This window comes from Physcomitrium patens, chromosome 5 (assembly GCF_059467195.1).
Source record: "Physcomitrium patens ecotype Gransden chromosome 5, ASM5946719v1, whole genome shotgun sequence".
NCBI classification, from domain to species: domain Eukaryota; kingdom Viridiplantae; phylum Streptophyta; class Bryopsida; order Funariales; family Funariaceae; genus Physcomitrium; species Physcomitrium patens.
Window position 1 is genome coordinate 1,743,984 of NC_143414.1, and position 15,487 is coordinate 1,759,470.

The window sequence follows — 15,487 nt, forward strand, 5'->3', positions numbered from 1 at the left end:
TGTGAGTTTGACATCCTTTTAGGGAGCTGTGTTCTGCTCTGACAGTAACTTTTCCTTACCATAAATTTAGAAATGAGATGTCAGAAACCATGCACACAAAAGTGTGCTGTTCATCATCCATCCTGTTAAATCTTTAACAATTTGGTTAGTTGTGCAAAGACTGGCTTTCAATAGTATTCAAATTTTTGTTATCAATTGCTAATTTTGCTTGCACTTCACTCTTACGTCTAGTTTCAACACAATTTCCTCCATTGTAATAGCCAAATATTTAAGGTGGTTCCATGGTTGCATTTTAGAGTTCCAAATATTTACATTGACTGCTTTTTGTTTTAGTTATTCATAGATGGGAAGTGTATGCACTGCATCTTAAATAAATTTATTGGAATTGTAGGGTTAGACATCTTGTGAATACATCCCCAACCATGCAATTCAACATAGTCTATGTGTAATAAGCAAATTCATTTGCATTCTTACTTAAGTGACATATTTTTTTTTTACAGATTTGAATCTAGATCTAGTCCAAATGCACATAAATAATACAATTAGAAATACTTTTGGTTTTTTTAAAGTCAAAATTAAAATTTGGGAAGAATAATGATAATTTAAGAATAAGTATTTTGAAGGGTATTCTCAAATACATTGTTGATTGAAATTTACAAAAAGAATGTTCATAAAAAATCCATGAAAGTTGGTATTAAAATATCAACATTTGCATGCAATAATTTATGTCAAAGTATAAATGTCTATATATATATATATATATATATATAATTCTTTTAAAGAGTATTTTTTGTTTTGTAATTCAGATGTTTAAAAGGGTTGCTTGCAAACAACTTATTACAGAGTATATACGACATTCTTAAATACTTATTTTTTTTGACATCTGTCATACTTTGCAAAGTTTTTGTTGTTTTACATGTTTTTAGATCACATTATCTTATGCAACTTTTAAGGTTGTAATATTTTTCAAAAATTTTCTCTTTTAATTTATTATAACTGATATTAAATAGATCTTAATATCATTATTTCATTCACAACCATGAGTTACAATTCAGAATAAATTAGGGTTATAAAAACATACTCTAAATTTAAAATACATAATGTAAGCATAGTGTCCTAAAAGGATCATTGTTAATTTTACAACTTTAAAAAGCCAATCAATTTTTACTAAAATAAGAATTTAAAGAGAATGTTTAGTTTTTATTTTATTTTAATATAACTTTAAAAGTCATATTTTTATACAAATCTTGTAGTTTTTAATATTATGATGTAATTTTTTTTTAGTTTTATAGGTTTTTTTGATTTATTAAAGAGATAGTTAGACATGTAAAAATTCTTGAACTATAAATTCTTAAACAATAAATTTTAATAGTAAGTTTTTTTTATCTTAAAATATTTATAAAAAGACATATTTAAACATATATATATATATATATATATATATACACACACATATATATATATATATATATATATATGTATACACACATATATATATATATATATATATATATATATGTATACACACATATATATATATATATATATATACACACACACATATATATATATATATATATATATACATATAATATTTTCTCCATTAATTAATATCATTTATATATGTATCCATCTATATAGTATTTCTTTTATTAATTAATATCATTTTTTATAGAAAATATTAATTATTAAAGATTATTAATCAGAAGAAGTGGCATGTTGAAGGCAAGATGGAAATCATCCTTGCTAAAGCTAATCATTGTTGGCCATATGGCCTTATCTCATCCAATCACATTTAGCCACGTTGTCTCTCTTAATCACCTCTATTAGTTGATAAAAAATGATGATAATCAATAAATTATTACAAATCAAAGATTATTATTTATACAGAATAGAACAAAGTTGGTTCTTTAAATTTTAATTAATTATTTGGAGTTATTGGTTTTGGGGATTAATCAATGAGAGAACACTATATATGAGCATTGAATACTCTTGTTTTTCTTTAAGAGTACCATATTAAAGCAAGTCATTGAATGTAATTAAGGTGTAGCTTTAGAGACCCTTGATTTGAAGCAAAAGTTAGTCATTGTGTTTAATTGTAATTGTGTGTCTTTCTTTGTCTCTTTATCTTCCTATATATATATATATATATATATATTTTAATATTCAAATGATTCATAATAAATGACATTTGGAGTATACCTACAATATCCCTTATTATGATTAGATAATATATTGAAGTAGTGTTTGTTTTTAACTTGTATGACAAAATATTAGTTTTAGCAAGCAAAGTCCCAAAATTTAAAACACAAGTTATGAGATTTATTGATTTTAAAAGAAAAAACAAGCATTACTAGAAATTGTCTTGATTATAGTTTGAATAGAAGTATTGAATGTGTGGGTTCCAAATTGACTTATAAAATGACAACTTGTTTTCAAGTTTGAACATTGGTTGTAATTTTAGTAATAATTTCACATTATATAATTGCTTTTACATGATAACAGATTCTGTTACACAAACTACATGCCATGTTCTATAACACCATTGTGGAAGCTTTATTATAAAAAAATGAGGTGACAATCCATTAATGAAAAGAGCATTAATTGCCATGTTTGGAGTTCATTTTGACTGCAAAAATCATGAACAATGTGAGAAAAATACAACGGTAGGTTAAAAGTATATAACACAAGAAATGCCTACTGATAAATTCCAATACCATCAAAATATTCGTACATGAATCCAACAGGATTAGCGGAAAAGTTGATGAAATAGTGGTACACAGAAAACTAACATAAAACAATGCCGGCAGATGGGGTACTACAGTGAGTAGAGCTTCACATTGTGGCTAAGTGTGAAGCTATCGCAAAAAGCCAGACATCAGATTAGCACGATGGCACCACACTGCTTAGGCTTACATCATTCCGAGGCCATCTGCTAAATAAACTGAATAACATCAACAAGGGGCAGATGATGGAGCTATCAACCTGTAAATCCTTGGGCAACACTGGTGCTTTATGGAGTAGTCCATTGCCCGCTGCAGACGCTGTTTGTGCAGGTCCACCTTTTGCAATGGCAGAAGACTCAATGTAGTCCTTTGGAGTACAAGTCGTCATACAGGTCGTCATACAAGTCATTGTACCGTAGGGATTCGCCATCGATCTCTTTACACAAAGGATTTCAAACTTCAGAATCCAAAACAAAGCAATGCGACGAATAAGTAACGACAGAATTGGGGACTAGGTTGAGACGGACCGGAGTTCATGAGACCATTGGGAACAGCAGGCTGGTGATGGCGAGGGGGCCCAGTTGGAGATGGAGTCGACCGGCTTTAGGAAAGCTTGCTTGGCAGCCATGGCTTCGATTGCACACATCACAGAGCTTGGTAGATGGCAAAACCAGTGAACGCAACAAGGGTCATGCAAGGCTTGAGTTGGATAGAATCACGAGCCTAAAACCTTATTGCCGGTGAACAGAATCACGAGCACTTGTTCAAAAAAAAATATAAAAATTATTTAATTCAATAAATATTATAGTTATTATAGTTATTATCTATAATTTAAAATATTACTATTGCTGATGAAAAAAAAAATTAGAAGCCACAACACTTAGTATCAACAAGGTTGCCCACAAAGAAAAGTGTGGAATAAGATGACTTTCACTTCCAATACTTTTTAGTTATAGCTTAAATTTACATCTATTATAAATGAACTTCAACTACAATTACTTTCATTTTCTTTGCTAGATTCCACTAAATCCTAGATTCTTTTCAACCTAGCTGCTACTTAGAATCTTAACTACTATCATAATAATTTATTTTAATCTTTTTAATTATTATCAAATTATTATGGTTTAATTCTATGTGGTGGCAACTATGCAAGATCTTGCTGATATTTGATACTTTCACTTTGTTAATTGTCAAAAGGCTTTTAAGCCTAATACCTCTATCAACTTGTAGTATCTATTTTTTATCAATATTTTTATAAGCATATTAGCAAGCATGTCTTTTTTAGTACAATATTTCATGTCTATTATACCATCTTTAATTTTTTCTTATATGAAATGATATCGAACATCAATATACTTGATTTTTGAATGATACTTTGAATTTTTAGTAAATGTTAGACATCCTTGATTATCACATATTATTAGAATTGCTTTCAATTGTACTAATTCGATGTGACATATTATAGAAATTACTTTATCCAACATGCTTCTATTACACAATGATTTACTGCCATATACTTAGCCTCTATGAGTGATCTTGCAATGGTAGATTGTCTCTTACAATTCCATGAAATTACTCCCATTCTAATAAAGAATACATGTCTTATTGTAGATTTTCTATTATTTGCATCTGTAGTCCAATCTGCATCATAATAACCTTGCAAATCAATATTCTTACCACCAATGCATAATTTGAAGTCCTTTTTATCTTTTAAGTAACTCAATATTTTCTTTGTTATTATTCAATGCAAAGGTCTTACCTTAAATATGTATTTTTTTACAATAATCACACTAAATATAAGATCTATTTTTGTAGCTACAATTGCATACATAAATAAGCCTATTTTTATTTTATATGAAATACTTTACATCTCACCTTCAAGTTGAGCATATTCTTAATCTATGAGCTTCATCAACTTTAAATTGGCTTCTAAAGGTATTTTAATGGACTTGCACTCTTCTATATTGAATTGTTTCAATACTTCTTTAATATACTTATTTTAGCTCATTATAATGGTCTTGTTATTACAATCTCTTACAAACTCTATTCCTAAATAATAGTGGAGCTTTTCCAAATCACTCATTTTATATTCTTTTTCTAATATGGATTTCATCCAATCTATTTTTTTGATATTATTAGCCAAGATGATCAAATCATCAATCTAGAAGATTACAACTAGCAAGAATTCTTTAGATTACATGACGTATAATGAATGATCAGCCTTGCTCTTTACAAATTCCTTATTAATAAAAAATATGTAAATATATTGGTACCTTATTCTTGGTGATTGTTTCAATCCATACAAGGATTTTTTCAACTTGCATTTAAGATGTTCTTTGCTTTGTTTTATAAATCCTTGAGATTAGTCTATGTAGATGTTTTCTTGAAATTTTCTATTCAAAAATCTTAACTTCATATCTATTTGGTGCATTTTTAAATCCATTGCTGCCCCAATTGTCATAATAGTCCTAATGGTGGTGAATTTGGCAACATGTGTATAAGTCTCATTAAAGTCAATATTAGCAACTTGTGAATATCTTTTGACAATTAATCTTACTTTGTGCTTCACCACTATATCTATTGCATCTCTTTTAGTCTTAAATACCCACTTATAATCAATATTAGATCAATTTATTGGAAGAAGTGTTAATTTTCATGTACCACTTTTTATAAGAAATTGATACTCTTTTTTTATAGCCTTCTCCTACTTGATTGCATCTTGGGACTTTATAGCATTACACAAAGATAAAAGATCAACAAAAAAAACAACATTTGTATGTTCTTTACTTACTTGAAGAAAGATGTCGTTCTTCCAATATTCGCCACAAGGTCTTCTTTCTCTCAAAGGAAATATCATTTTATTTGAAGAAGGTTTATCTTATTGCACTCCATGCTCTCTTCCAAGCTTCTTCTCTTTTAAAGTTTATCTTTTCTTATATAAAAATTGATACTCTTCATCATCATCATCATCATTATAATCTTCAACATCTTTATTGCTAGTCTTAAAAATTTGTAAGGCCTTTTTTTTTCATCTTCTTTGCCTCTTCATCTTCATTCACACCTTTACCATATTCATTTTTTTCATCTTCTTTTTTCTTTATTGGAATTAGAAATGTGTCCATAAATATACTATTACTTTTACTTGGACACATTTTCAACTATTCACAAGCAATCTTATGCTTAAAACATTCAACATCATGATTTTTAATGATCTTTTTAGTGTCCAAACACATTAGCCTATATGCCTTAATACCTTCACAATATTCCTAGAAAACACACTTTATATCTTTTGCATCAAGTTTGGACCTCATATAATCTGGTGTCTTTGTATATACAATGCATTCAAATATTTTTATATGTGAAATGCAAGATTTTCTTCCACTCCAAGTTTCTTGTAATGTCATTGATATAAAAGTATTTATTGAATATCTATTTCTTGTATATACTGCATTCACTACAACTTCCACTCAAAACTCATAACTAAGAGTTTGAACATGAAGCATGTTTCTTGCTATCTCTACAATGGTTTGATTTTTTCTTTCAATAATACCATTTTGTTGTGGAATATATGGAGTTGTCATTTATTTAGCAATTCTTTCATTCTTCAAATAAAAATCAAATTACTTAGACATATATTCACCTTTATATTTCATACATATCAACTTGATCTTGCACTCACTTTGTTTTTCAATAAGTACTTTAAACTCCTTAAACTTCCAAAAGGACTCACTTTTGGCTTTAAGAATGTAGATCCAAATCTTTCTTGAAAAATCATCAATGAAAGTGATGAAATACCTCGCCCCTTCAATACTTCTAGTCTTCATAGGTCCATATATATCAGAATAGATGATTTCTAATAATTTTATAGAACATTTTTTTAGACCACTTCAAAATCATGTCTTTTGTTGTTTGCCTTATATGTATCCTTTATATACAAATTGTATTATATTTTGGTTTGTTTTGCCAAGATTTAAGCCACTTACCATAAACTTAAGCTTTATATGAGTCATCAAATTGACTCATTAGTTGTTTTGGAATAAAAAGATACATTTAAAGTACTTAGAACCACAATATATGGTAAATAGTATAAAAATCTTTTCAAAAAATATATATATAAATTATTTAATTCAATAAATATTATAGTTATTATAGTTTTTATCTATAATTTAAAATATTACTATTGCTGATGAAAAAAAATAATTAGAAGCCACAACACTTAGTATCAACAAGGGGACCCACACAGAAAAGTGTGGAATAAGATGACTTTCACTTCCAATACTTTTTAGTTATAGCTTAAATTTACATCTATTATAAATGATGTAAATTCATGCTGGTGAACAGAATCACGAGCACTTGTTCACCAGTCCATGTCTTTGCATCGTCGTCTCTTTCCACGTAGGAAGATCGGCATAGCCTGATCGATGTACATCGTTTGTTTTTATCTAGCCCTCCAGCCCCTACCCTCCCCTATTCAATTCAGCGTAAAATGATATGACTTGACATTTGATACACCTCACCTTGCCACCCAGTTCATGGATCGATTGGCACCTGCTCACCTCCTATTGCAGGTCGAAGGCTTTGCAATTAGAGACACGAAGCTTGCCTCTTACGACTCCTCCATGCATCCGATCATACGAACGGTGGAGCACCCCTGCTCGTCAATTGTACCTTCAAATTGGGTGATTCTGCAAGATGCGTTCGATGCTTCTGGACCATTTGGATGCACCATTCAAACTGGTGATCGAATGTGAATGATGCGGATGCACTCGGTAATTAAGGCTTTTGAAAGACAAGGTGGTCAAAAGTGATTTTCTTGTGCGTTTTGACGCTGATTCCGATTCGATGCTGCCTAAATAGTGAGTGCGATGGCAGCGAAAGAGGGTTTTAGTGCCACAACTGTTAAGGATTCTGCGTTTCGTGAAATCTTCGAGTGCAACATTTGCTTCCGTGAGGCCAGCGAGGCTGTGGTAACGTGCTGCGGCCATCTGTTCTGTTGGCCATGTCTCTACATGTGGCTGCACGTGCATTCTTCGCGGCAAAGCTGCCCGGTTTGCAAAGGCACAATCGAAGATGGAGACGTGACGCCAATTTACGGGCCTGCCAACTCAGCAGATGCATTGTGGGCGGAGGGAGCGTCAGCGGGGGAGCAAGGTGAGAGACTGATTCCACCAAGACCACCAGCCAGAAGAATGCACCGTGTGCAGCGAGCGCAACGATTAGACGAAATGTGGGGAGGAAGAGGAGTCAGAAGAGGCGAGAACCCACTTGAGCGCGACGCACTGCCATTCATGGAAGATCAACCTCCACGACCCGATGGCGACGTACAACAAATGCTGCAGCTTGTATCGAGCATCCCCTTGCCAGACGAAACTGGTCCACAATCGATCGTGGTGACCGATCCCGTGGCGGACGATTTCGAGGATACGAACCTGGTGATCCATTTTGAGACTGGGGGTAGTCGCCGGGGTGATAATATTCAGGGCAACATTCTCACCCACCTCGACCAACGCCAACGGAATGGCTTGAACTCCTTGCAAAACCTCCACGAGCCCAACGATGCTTGACAATTCTCCTCGTTCATGTGGCAAGATTTCACAAGCTTAAAATTATCAAATAGAAGATGTAAATCAAAAATAGAAACCAATTCTATAAAATGCGAACCAACTCCTTCACACGACTTTTTGCACATATTTTGCGAAATATCCAACAATGTTAAAAGAAATACCAATCTCAAAAGGAACCAATACATGAAATACATGGATAAAAAATGAAGATCATGTGAGAAAATGTAGAGCGAGCCCATTTAGAATACTTAACAGTTCTTTGACGGAGTGACTCCGACAAAACATTATACTCAAATCATAGTTTATCCATTTGCCACTTCTGTTGTAGATCTTATATGACAAGAGGCATTGGAAGCATAAGAAAAACCACCTGTGAAAATCACCCAAAAAGCTGGCAAACAAATACAAAAAGAAAATCACAGAAAACCTCGCACAGATTTCATTCCAAAAGTTCCACAAGAAGGATGGCAAAACAGAGGAGCCCAGAAAAAGCATCAGTTGTGATGGTTAGAATCAGCCAAGGACTCTGGAAATCTGGTTCACTGATCAAAAGAACGCTACGCAATCTGCGAAAATTGGGCAAAATGGGCACAGTAGCACTACGGGTATGAACATGGAGATCTTATCTTCAAGCTCATGGTTCGATCAACATTCACCGTCCCAAAGGTCTTCAGCGGACCTGTAAGGGCTGGTGGTGTCATTGCACCAGAGGGGCACTGGCATCCTCTTCTGGGCTACTTCAGAGAATCGTTCCAAATCTTCCTCTGGCAGATCCGAGTCCCATACTGCGTAATTCTCCACTATTCGGTCCGGGTTGCTGCTTCTCACTGTCATGCACACCCCTTGCTGCAACCCCCATCTTATGACGATCTGCATACGCCCAGCAAGAAGGCATTCAGCGTTTTGTTGGACTATGTACATGCTGTAGAATCGCCGAAAAAAGGAATGCTAGCTAACGGAGAGCGCTGTGCATGGAGGAAGGGGTTATTTATTTATTTTTTGCCTACGCAGGAGTTTTCTTGTGTTTCGCAGCCAATTCTGTGACGACTGGAAGAGAAAAAATGTCGTTGCGGCCGTAGAATGTGCCAGGAGCACCGAGCGCTGAAAACCCACTCACGAGTATCCCGCGTGGTTTGCAAAATGCGCGGAGTATCTGCTGCTGCCAACCTGGATGCATCTCTACCTGGAAGCCAACGATGAGCAAGCAAAGATAAGGAAAATTTGGGGGCCAGGGTTAGACTGTGGTTGGTGAGCGGTCATTTGACAAGCGTCATAGACATATGCAAGATTTAGGTTTATAAGCAAGAAATTGACTGTAAGAGGGCACGTATGGTCTCGACTGTACCTGATCACAAGCTGGCTTGACAACGGCATAATCAATCACGCTTTGCAGCTTCTTGGTAGAGAAGTTGGAGACACCAATGGCCCTCGCTAAGCCTGCTTGGACTGTCTTTTCCATCGCCTGCCAAGTGCTTTTAATGTCTGAGGGAAGGAAGTGTTCTGCGCTTGGTAACATTGGTGTCCCTTTCTTGAACTTCAATGGCCAGTGAATGAGGGAGAGATCCACATACTCCAACTGCAAGTCCCTGTTGCACAGCACGCACAGGTGTGTCTCATATATCTTATACCATCATTAACACTGGACCCTGGGTCAGAGCAGTATTTCAGGGCCTTACTTGAGACTTTTCTGCGAGCAAGGAAGAACATCCTCAGGTTCTTGTTCAGTACAGGGAAGCTTTGATGTCACGAAGAGCTCATCACGTGTTAAAAGCCCTTGAGACAATGCTTTCGCGATCGCCTTGCCAACTTCCGGTTCTTTCCCGTAAACAGGAGCGCAGTCGACGTGTTTATATCCTGCCTGCCATACAAAAAGTTTCCGCACAAAGATCAGGAAGCTGTGTTATGTTTGCTATTCCTATGATTTTGTGATTGAGCCCATTGTGAATTTGGACTTCAAATTGATGCGAACGGCTTGCTACGGACAATGTGCTCCACTGATTTTACATCTAGCTCACATTTTGAAAAGTAATGCAAGCTCTGACACGCAGTTAAAATGGAATTCTATCTCATTTGCGACATGTTTGCAACTAACCTGAAAGACATAACTAGATAGTTGACCTAATTGGTGAGAAGTATTGAAACGAGGAGATTAAGGTAGATGTCACAATACCTGGAGACGCTGGCTTCGGTGAGCTCCGGAGCAATTCCCGAAGTGCCAAAGGCTAAAGCGGGTACTGTAGCCCCTCCTTCAAGACTCAAAGTCTGCGCCATTGATCTCCACGTCCAGCCCGTCCCTCCTCGCCACTTTACTTCCGAACGCCTACCCACCTCTCGATGTTGTACAGAAAACAATGCTCTTCTTCAGATTCAGGTTCAGGGTACCCACATGCGCTGAATTACAAAATTCCTCAGTAACGATCACTGGCTGTGATGGCGTTGCAGGAGAATCGTCAAACCCACCGACTTCGTCTTCTCCGGGTATCACCGGTTCATGGATTCAGGGTTTTAGAGGAATTCCTTAGACGAGCTGATTTCACCATCCCATGGTGACGAGGTTCTGCTCGATCCTTGCAACTACTCTGAAGTGGTTTCTACATTGCTTGAGCGTGGCAGTTCCGCAATGGTTCCTTCGAGTGTGTGGCTTCTTTAGTGAGGCATATGTCAATGTGGAGAGGGTTGTTGTTGTCGTAGTTTCTGAGGAGAGAGTTTACTAAACAAAATCAGACCGTAATTTGGGTACAGATTTCTGGGATGTGTTGTACGTGTATTTTTATCCTAGACGTCTCCTTCATAATCTTGTAGAACCACCAGCCGTCAATGCCTCACAGTACTTTGCAGATAACTCTGTGTAGGAGGCGTGACCCTAAGGAATCCAGCGTGTAATGCACGGCGTCTGAGCCTCGGGTGTGAAGCGAGGCTGCGACGTCTGGCGGAGATTAGAACGATCAAACTGCATGTGGAGTTGGTAATGTGGCATGTCCCGTGAACTGGACAACAGAAAGTTGAGGGGAGTGCGCCTTTGTAGTGGACATTGTGTTCGAGAAATGATGGCAGGGAAGGCGATCATCGTAATGGGTACCTCCGGTGCTGGAAAATCGTAAGTACATTTTCTTGCCGCTTCTAATAATGTGACTTTCTTCAGCTGCACTCTTGAATTGGATTAACGTAGACTTTCAACTTGAGCTAGGGTTAAGAGTCCGAGGCTTCAGTTCTAAAATATGGTGATTGTTTTGAATGTGTGCATGTCTTGGACAGAACGGTAGGGAGACTCCTTGCAGCAGAGCTACGTTGCGAGTTCCTCGATGCGGACAACTTTCATTCTGCTCAAAATAAAGGTGCATTTTCTCAGTGGTTGGTCCCACTTGTTTTGCATATAACATGTTGCTCCTTTTGCAAGCGCTATCCTTGCGCAAGAGTCGACTACATCTCGGATCCGGCATGCGTCTTTGTCATTCCAGGATTTGGGCATCTTCACCATCATCGTAGTTTCTGCTCAAGAATCAGTTCACTGATTTGGATTCCGAATCGCAGAGAAGATGAGTCGTGGCGTCGCGCTCACGGACGAGGACCGAATGCCGTGGTTGGAAACACTTCGTGACACGTTGATAGACTACATTATTCGGGGCCAATGTGTTGTGTTGGCATGTTCTGCTCTTCAGCCCCACTACAGAGATCTCCTACGCACAGCGGATTACGAGTTCCTGCTCAATGAAACAACACCAGAACCAGTTAGCACCCCAACAAGCAACGATATCAATCACCAACATCGACGGCAAGGAAAAAGCTTGAGCTCACTTGTGGTGTTCGTATATCTCAAAGCCACAGTCGGTGTTCTATCAGCAAGATTAGCTGTGAGGGATATCGCAGGTACCCATTACGCTCATGCATCGCTTCTACAATCCCAGATTGATGCTCTCCAGTTTGAAGCTGATGAAAGAGACATCATGGACGTGGATGCAGCCTTGCCTCCTGCACAGATTGTGCGAAACATTCAGAAGCAGCTCCAAGTGTGACGTCGTGGACCCACATCGAGTAAGTTTTCTAGGAACTGCTGCATGCCTTGGAATCATACTTTGTCTGCTTCACGAATTTGTTTACATCATCTCAACGAAGGTCGATTTGTGATCACTTTGCACTTTTCTCGTCTTTGAACCATAAGGAAAATGTTTCTGGCAATGTTATGCGTCTATAATTGACTTTACTGCCTGACTGGTATTAACTGTAATTAAAAATGACTTCAAACAAAGATTCTTCAAACTTTCTGCACACACAATCAATCAATAAATCAATCAACTATGTGTATGTGTATGTGTATATATATATATATTTATATATAGCTGGCTGTTTTATGAATTTTCTTTTTTATTCTTTTCAATTTGTGAGTTTCAAAGTGAACAGCTTTTTAGTAAAAAAAATGAATGCATTTATTTAGAACTGCTTCAGTCTAGTTACCATTCAGGTTTTTTTATGTATATTATTAAAATGAATATGATAAATCTGTCTGGTGTTGAATATGTGTTGTACTTTTAAGCCTTAAAAAGATTTGTGTGTCATTTTCTGGAGCATAAGTGGAAGTTGAGGAAAGCTTTATAGATGTTTGTTTGTCAAATAGATGATAATTAAGTTTTCAAGTATAATGTTTGGATTAGAAATTATTCCCATATATTAGGAATTATTGCCATATATCTGTTGATGGAAGTTGATGGATGTAAGACATAAGATTCATTGATATTTCACTAGTTGAAGTTATGTTGTTAGGATGTTCTTTTATAATGTACCAAAAAATATATGTTCATTTGTTTAAAAAAATTCTAAAAGTTTTTAATTTAAATTGTTGTCATTTGTTTAAAATTTCAACTTCTTTTGGTTTTTATAGGATTTAAAATAGGTTGTAATTGACAACTATTATATATAATCATTAGAATTTTTTTTCCAAAAAACATCAGATTTTAATATTATTTATTAAAATATATAATTTTTTTGTTACAAGCCAATCTTTGTATATTTCTTTAATATTATAGAGATTTTTTTGTATAAAAAATATTAAATTCTATTAATATGTTTTTATTTTATATATTTTATTCTAATTATATATTGATCATTAAAAAGTAAAATCTTGTATTATTGCTATTATATAGAGTTAAATCATAGTAAGTTATTAATAGTCAAAAGATAGTAAAAGATTAAAACAAATTATTATGCTAGCGACTAAGATTTTAGGTGGTGGTTAGATTAAGAAGAATCTAAGATTTAGTGGAATATAGCAAAGAAAGATGAAAATAATTGTAGATGAAATTCATTTATAATAGATGTAAATTATAGCTATAAGTAAAGAATGTTAGAAGTAAGAACCATCTTACTTCATACTTCTTTTTATAGATAACTTTACTCATGCTAAGTATTGTAGCTTCTATTTTCTCTTTTTTCATCAAGTTATGGATCCACTCACATTTTCTTGTGAGTTTTGAAGTTATATGAAGTTTTCTTTGTTTTATAGAATAGATCATATTGTTTTTGTCGGTATTAAGGTTTAGAATCTCCTAACTTTTAGATTCAAATCTAGATCTAGATCTTAATTTGTTCTTACTTATTGTTAAGTGCATTTTAGATTTGGGATATATTTTACACCTTAAGATAATATTATAAAATACTTGTATTATGTTTTTTTATTGAATTAGATCTTTAATGGACTAACTTTGTAGTTTCATGTATTGAAAAACTTTAAAGTACTTAAAAGACCTCTTATGGTACTTAGAGGTGATTTGTAAGTATTAAAGTAATGTAAAAGTGGCAAATTTGATTTGAAAATTTTAGATAGTTTATTGAATTTGTGGAAAGTACTAAAACTTAAGTTAAGAATGTTTTGAAAGTGAAAACAATAGTTCATTCACAAAGAAGGCATTCTAAGATTATAAGGTAATAACACCTTCTTATTAATTTTAAGAGCTTTAGAACTATTTTTTTTGATTTTTTTTTTTGGTACATATCTCCCTTAGATATGGCTTCAAGTGAGAGTAAAGGCTTGAGAATAATTGAAAAAGTTGAAGTGAGAATTTTTATCATTGAAAGGAAAAAATGGAGCTTCTATTGGCTTCTTTGGATCTTTGAAATATTGCAAATGAAAGTGAAGAACCTTCAAGCATGCATGTTGATATAAATGAAAAAGAAGGACTACAAACATTGTGAAAAGAAGGCTTTTGGATTGATTGCATGTAATGTTGATAAAGCTAATATCTCCCATATTATTTTTTGTAAAGGTCTAGCAAAGGTATCAAAGATTTTTTGTAATATCTATGAGAGCACGAACTTATTCAACATTATCTATACAAAGAGGAAGTACTTTATTTGCAAGATGGAAGAACGTGGAGACCTCATGGCATACATCAATAAGATGAAGGTACTTATAAACTAGCTTACAATTATAGACAAGCCCTTAGATGATGTAGATGTTGTCATGATTGTACTGATGAGCTTGTAAAAATCCTACAACTACTTAATTATGGCTTTGGAATCCATCAAGATGAAGAACTTAGAATGGACTACGTGATAGCAAGACTTGGCCATGAAGTGACCAAGAAGAAAGAAAAAAAACATCAAAGTGAAGATTTAGCACTCTATTCATGACAAGGCAAGAACAAATATTCAAACCAATGAGGTAATGTCAAAATTTGCTTCATTTGTGACAAAATAGGACATTTTGCTCAAAATTTCTACAAAGGTAAAAAGATAGAAAAAAAAATACAAAGAGGCTATAAGATGAGTTTGGAAAATAAGATTATAAATTCACAGTAGCAAATAGTATCTTCATAGCTGTTATGTTAAGATAGATTGTAGACTTAGGTTGTTTCAAATATATGATATTTTATAAGTATTTATTTGACACTTATGAGGTTATTTCAATATCAAATGTGATTTTTGGAGATAGTGGCACATATAAAGCCATTGGAATTGATTCTATTATTATAGAAATAATTATAAATAGATAAACTAATAGAATTAGATTCAAAAACGACTTCTATGTACCTAAGATGAAGCAAAACCTATTTTGATGAGTAAACTTGTAGTGAAAGATTTTATAGTTCAATTCAATATAAATGGATGTTTTGTAAGAATATTGTATGGAAATATAGTTATTAAAGGCTCTAGAGAAGAGAATTTGTACTATCTCAAGTGTAAGAAGGTCAATGAAGTAGAGGC

At 34.3% G+C, this 15,487-nt stretch overlaps 3 protein-coding genes across 8 annotated transcripts; 2 read left to right on the forward strand and 1 right to left on the reverse strand.

Annotated features, from left to right (window-relative positions):
* The first annotated feature begins 7,443 nt into the window (after window positions 1-7,443).
* Window positions 7,444-8,401, forward strand: LOC141045449 (uncharacterized). Its single transcript, XM_073534379.2, has one exon. The coding sequence runs from the start codon at window positions 7,592-7,594 to the stop codon at window positions 8,288-8,290; it is 699 nt and encodes a 232-aa protein (XP_073390480.1). The 5' UTR covers window positions 7,444-7,591; the 3' UTR covers window positions 8,291-8,401.
* A 618-nt stretch (window positions 8,402-9,019) lies between these two features.
* LOC112282467 (aldo-keto reductase family 4 member C10) lies at window positions 9,020-10,561 on the reverse strand. The gene is made up of 5 exons (XM_090250857.1): window positions 10,461-10,561; window positions 9,967-10,191; window positions 9,636-9,876; window positions 9,298-9,473; window positions 9,020-9,160 (listed from the first exon to the last, which is right to left on the reverse strand). The coding sequence occupies exons 1-5, from the start codon at window positions 10,559-10,561 to the stop codon at window positions 9,151-9,153; spliced, it is 753 nt and encodes a 250-aa protein (XP_090106983.1). The 3' UTR covers window positions 9,020-9,150.
* On the forward strand, window positions 9,763-14,690 carry LOC112282037 (gluconokinase-like). Of its 6 annotated transcripts, none has more exons than XM_024519160.3 (5): window positions 9,763-9,896; window positions 10,733-10,844; window positions 11,129-11,387; window positions 11,546-11,625; window positions 11,822-12,592. In XM_024519160.3, the coding sequence occupies exons 3-5, from the start codon at window positions 11,266-11,268 to the stop codon at window positions 12,301-12,303; spliced, it is 684 nt and encodes a 227-aa protein (XP_024374928.1). In that variant the 5' UTR covers window positions 9,763-9,896; window positions 10,733-10,844; window positions 11,129-11,265; the 3' UTR covers window positions 12,304-12,592. The 6 variants fall into 6 exon arrangements, with proteins under 6 accessions (XP_024374928.1, XP_073390482.1, XP_073390483.1 ...); XM_073534383.1 differs by lacking the exons at window positions 9,763-9,896; window positions 10,733-10,844 and adding an exon at window positions 14,548-14,690 and having other exon boundaries at window positions 10,854-11,387; window positions 11,822-12,157; window positions 12,251-12,322; XM_073534381.2 differs by lacking the exon at window positions 9,763-9,896 and having other exon boundaries at window positions 10,706-10,844; window positions 11,143-11,387.
* The last annotated feature ends 797 nt before the right edge of the window (window positions 14,691-15,487 follow it).

Excerpts from the sequence above, each read along its gene's own strand:
- LOC112282467 (XM_090250857.1), bottom strand. The coding sequence starts at position 10,561 with ATGGCGCAGACTTTGAGTCTTGAAGGAGGGGCTACAGTACCCGCTTTA. Across the intron at positions 10,192-10,460 it reads ACCGAAGCCAGCGTCTCCAG|ACACAGCTTCCTGATCTTTG; the intron begins GTATTGTGACAT and ends ATAGCAAACATA. Across the intron at positions 9,877-9,966 it reads TGCTCGCAGAAAAGTCTCAA|GGACTTGCAGTTGGAGTATG; the intron begins GTAAGGCCCTGA and ends GCTGTGCAACAG.
- LOC141045449 (XM_073534379.2), top strand. The coding sequence starts at position 7,592 with ATGGCAGCGAAAGAGGGTTTTAGTGCCACAACTGTTAAGGATTCTGCG.
- LOC112282037 (XM_024519160.3), top strand. The coding sequence starts at position 11,266 with ATGTCCCGTGAACTGGACAACAGAAAGTTGAGGGGAGTGCGCCTTTGT. Across the intron at positions 11,388-11,545 it reads ACCTCCGGTGCTGGAAAATC|AACGGTAGGGAGACTCCTTG; the intron begins GTAAGTACATTT and ends TGTCTTGGACAG. Across the intron at positions 11,626-11,821 it reads TCATTCTGCTCAAAATAAAG|AGAAGATGAGTCGTGGCGTC; the intron begins GTGCATTTTCTC and ends TCCGAATCGCAG.